General features: G+C 52.1%; 1 protein-coding gene across 1 annotated transcript; it reads left to right on the forward strand.

The window, feature by feature from the left end:
- Positions 1-569: 569 nt before the first annotated feature.
- On the forward strand, positions 570-1,001 carry LOC126240218 (uncharacterized). The gene has a single exon (XM_049947909.1). It carries the CDS (start codon positions 570-572, stop codon positions 999-1,001), a length of 432 nt encoding a protein of 143 aa, XP_049803866.1.
- Positions 1,002-2,093: the final 1,092 nt, after the last annotated feature.

Genomic DNA, 2,093 nt, shown 5'->3' on the forward strand with positions numbered 1-2,093 from the left:
AGTGTATTGTGTATCCCTCTTGGTGATTCACTTTTGACGTTATGGGATTGTGAGCCGTTGCGTCATTGGTGATGTTTCTGTTGTTTTACAGCCTGACGGCGTTGCAAGTGGAGAGTGAGCGTCCTTACCTCTGAGATCTTGCGGCCCGCTCTGGCTCTGACAGAGCGGCTCACCTTACGCAGAAACGCTACTACCGACTTCCGGACTTGCACAAGAAATGTGCATCACTGTATGAGGAAACTATGCTGCTCGCGCGAAAACGTTAAGAATGGGGAGCTGAGTCTGATGCGTGTGCACTAATTTAGACTGGAAGAATTGGTCTTCTAAGAGTTGCTCTCGGTGGTGAAGTAGAAGGTTGAGGCAGAAGTCAGCAAAAGTGATCGGGACACCAGTGCAGTGCGTCCGCGAGTGAAGTGTGCGGCGAGCGTGTGGATGGTCTGAGCGCCGGCGTGTGCGCCCGCGGGAAGGCGCCGGGTGCAGGTGCGGGGGCGGCGCCGCGATGCGGGGGCGGCGGCGGCCGTAGCCGGGGGCGGCCGCTGGCGGTGGCGGGGTAGGCGCGATGGCGCGCCATGGCCATGTACTACTACGCGAGCAAGCTGTGCGCCAGCGGGCAGCCTCCGTCGCCGCCCCCGCAGCCGCCGCCCTCGCCACCGCCCCCGCAGCCGGGCCCGTCCACGTCGGCCTGCACCAGCCACTGCCTGCGCTACCACCTGCAGCCGGCGCACGCCCACGCCCACGCCCAGCCGCAGCAGTGGCAGGCCCCGGCGACGCCTCCGCCGGCCGCCGCCGCCTCCGCGCAGCCGCCGCCCAAGAAGGCGGCCCATCCGCACAACAGGCCGGCGCCGGCGCCGGCGGCCACGCACCGCGCGCAACCGCAGCCGCAGCCCGGCACGCACCGGCCCACGCAGAGGCACCACAAGACCAAGCACAAGGTACCTACCACTACGTTCAGGCTGCAGTATCGCTGTGTACACATGGCAGGCGCGGTCCGGCAACTATGAAACTGTGGGAACACAAAGCACGCCCAGCTGTAATCGCCTACAGGCGTACACAGAGATTACTGTCCAATCTACCAGCCAGAACGCAGCAGTACCAGTACGTGTAGAATATCGCGATTTTAAACAAACTACCCAGTAAAAAAGAGTTTAGTTGATATTCATAATGATTGTGATGTTTCAGAGTTAATAACCCACTGCATGATATTCGAATAGTCAGCGATGCAAAATAGGAGTCGCTAGGAATTTTCGTGTTTGGTGTACATGATGTTACACATTGGTGCATAGAAAACTTTGGTGTAGGTCTGTATCTCCAAAGTCGAGAAAATGGACTGCATGTGCTTCGTGTACTTTTACCAGATGTGCGTCACAGTACAGCGAGAGTGAGCTGCATGCAGTATCAGCCGTATTTCGTAAATTGTTCTTCTTTTCTTCTAGTCTCATATCTATATACAAGAACAAACCGAATTTTGCACTTGAATTGGTATGAATATAGCACATTATATTTTAACAAAATTTCAAACATGGTGTTTATTATACGTCTAGTTCACCAGTTGCGATTGTGGCTCATGTGCAAGAACGTATTTTAAGCTTCACGATGTATACATGTACCTGGGATGTATTAGAATGTGACATGAAGCTTGAAGCTTAAAATATGTACTTGAAAATGGCCCACGGATAATAAAAAGAATACAACATTTTTGGACCATGTTTTTAATTCCAAAACACGTTGAGACTGTGGACCCCACAAAAATAAAATTTTAAACATATTAATGTGTGTTAGTATAACTAAGGAACAGATCGGAAGCAGTTTTTTGGTAAGTTATAGCTCACATGGAGGTGACTGTATCACTATGTGGTTAATGAACGAAACTGTCTTAGCCGAGCGGTTCTAGGCGCTTCAGTTTGGAACCGCGCTACCGCTACGGTCGCAGGTTCGAATCCTGCCTCGGGCATGGATGTGTGTGACGTCCTTAGGTTAGTTAGATTTAAGTAGTTCTACGTTCTAGGGGACTGATGACCTCAGATGTTAAGTCCCATAGTGCTCAGAGCCATTTGAACCATTTTTTCGAAACTGTCTTATCTACCTCTATATAG

Source organism: Schistocerca nitens, chromosome 1 (assembly GCF_023898315.1).
Source record: "Schistocerca nitens isolate TAMUIC-IGC-003100 chromosome 1, iqSchNite1.1, whole genome shotgun sequence".
Lineage (NCBI taxonomy): Eukaryota > Metazoa > Arthropoda > Insecta > Orthoptera > Acrididae > Schistocerca > Schistocerca nitens.

Bases quoted from the DNA above. Each gene is read 5' to 3' on its own strand.
- LOC126240218 (XM_049947909.1), top strand. From the start codon at position 570: ATGGCCATGTACTACTACGCGAGCAAGCTGTGCGCCAGCGGGCAGCCT.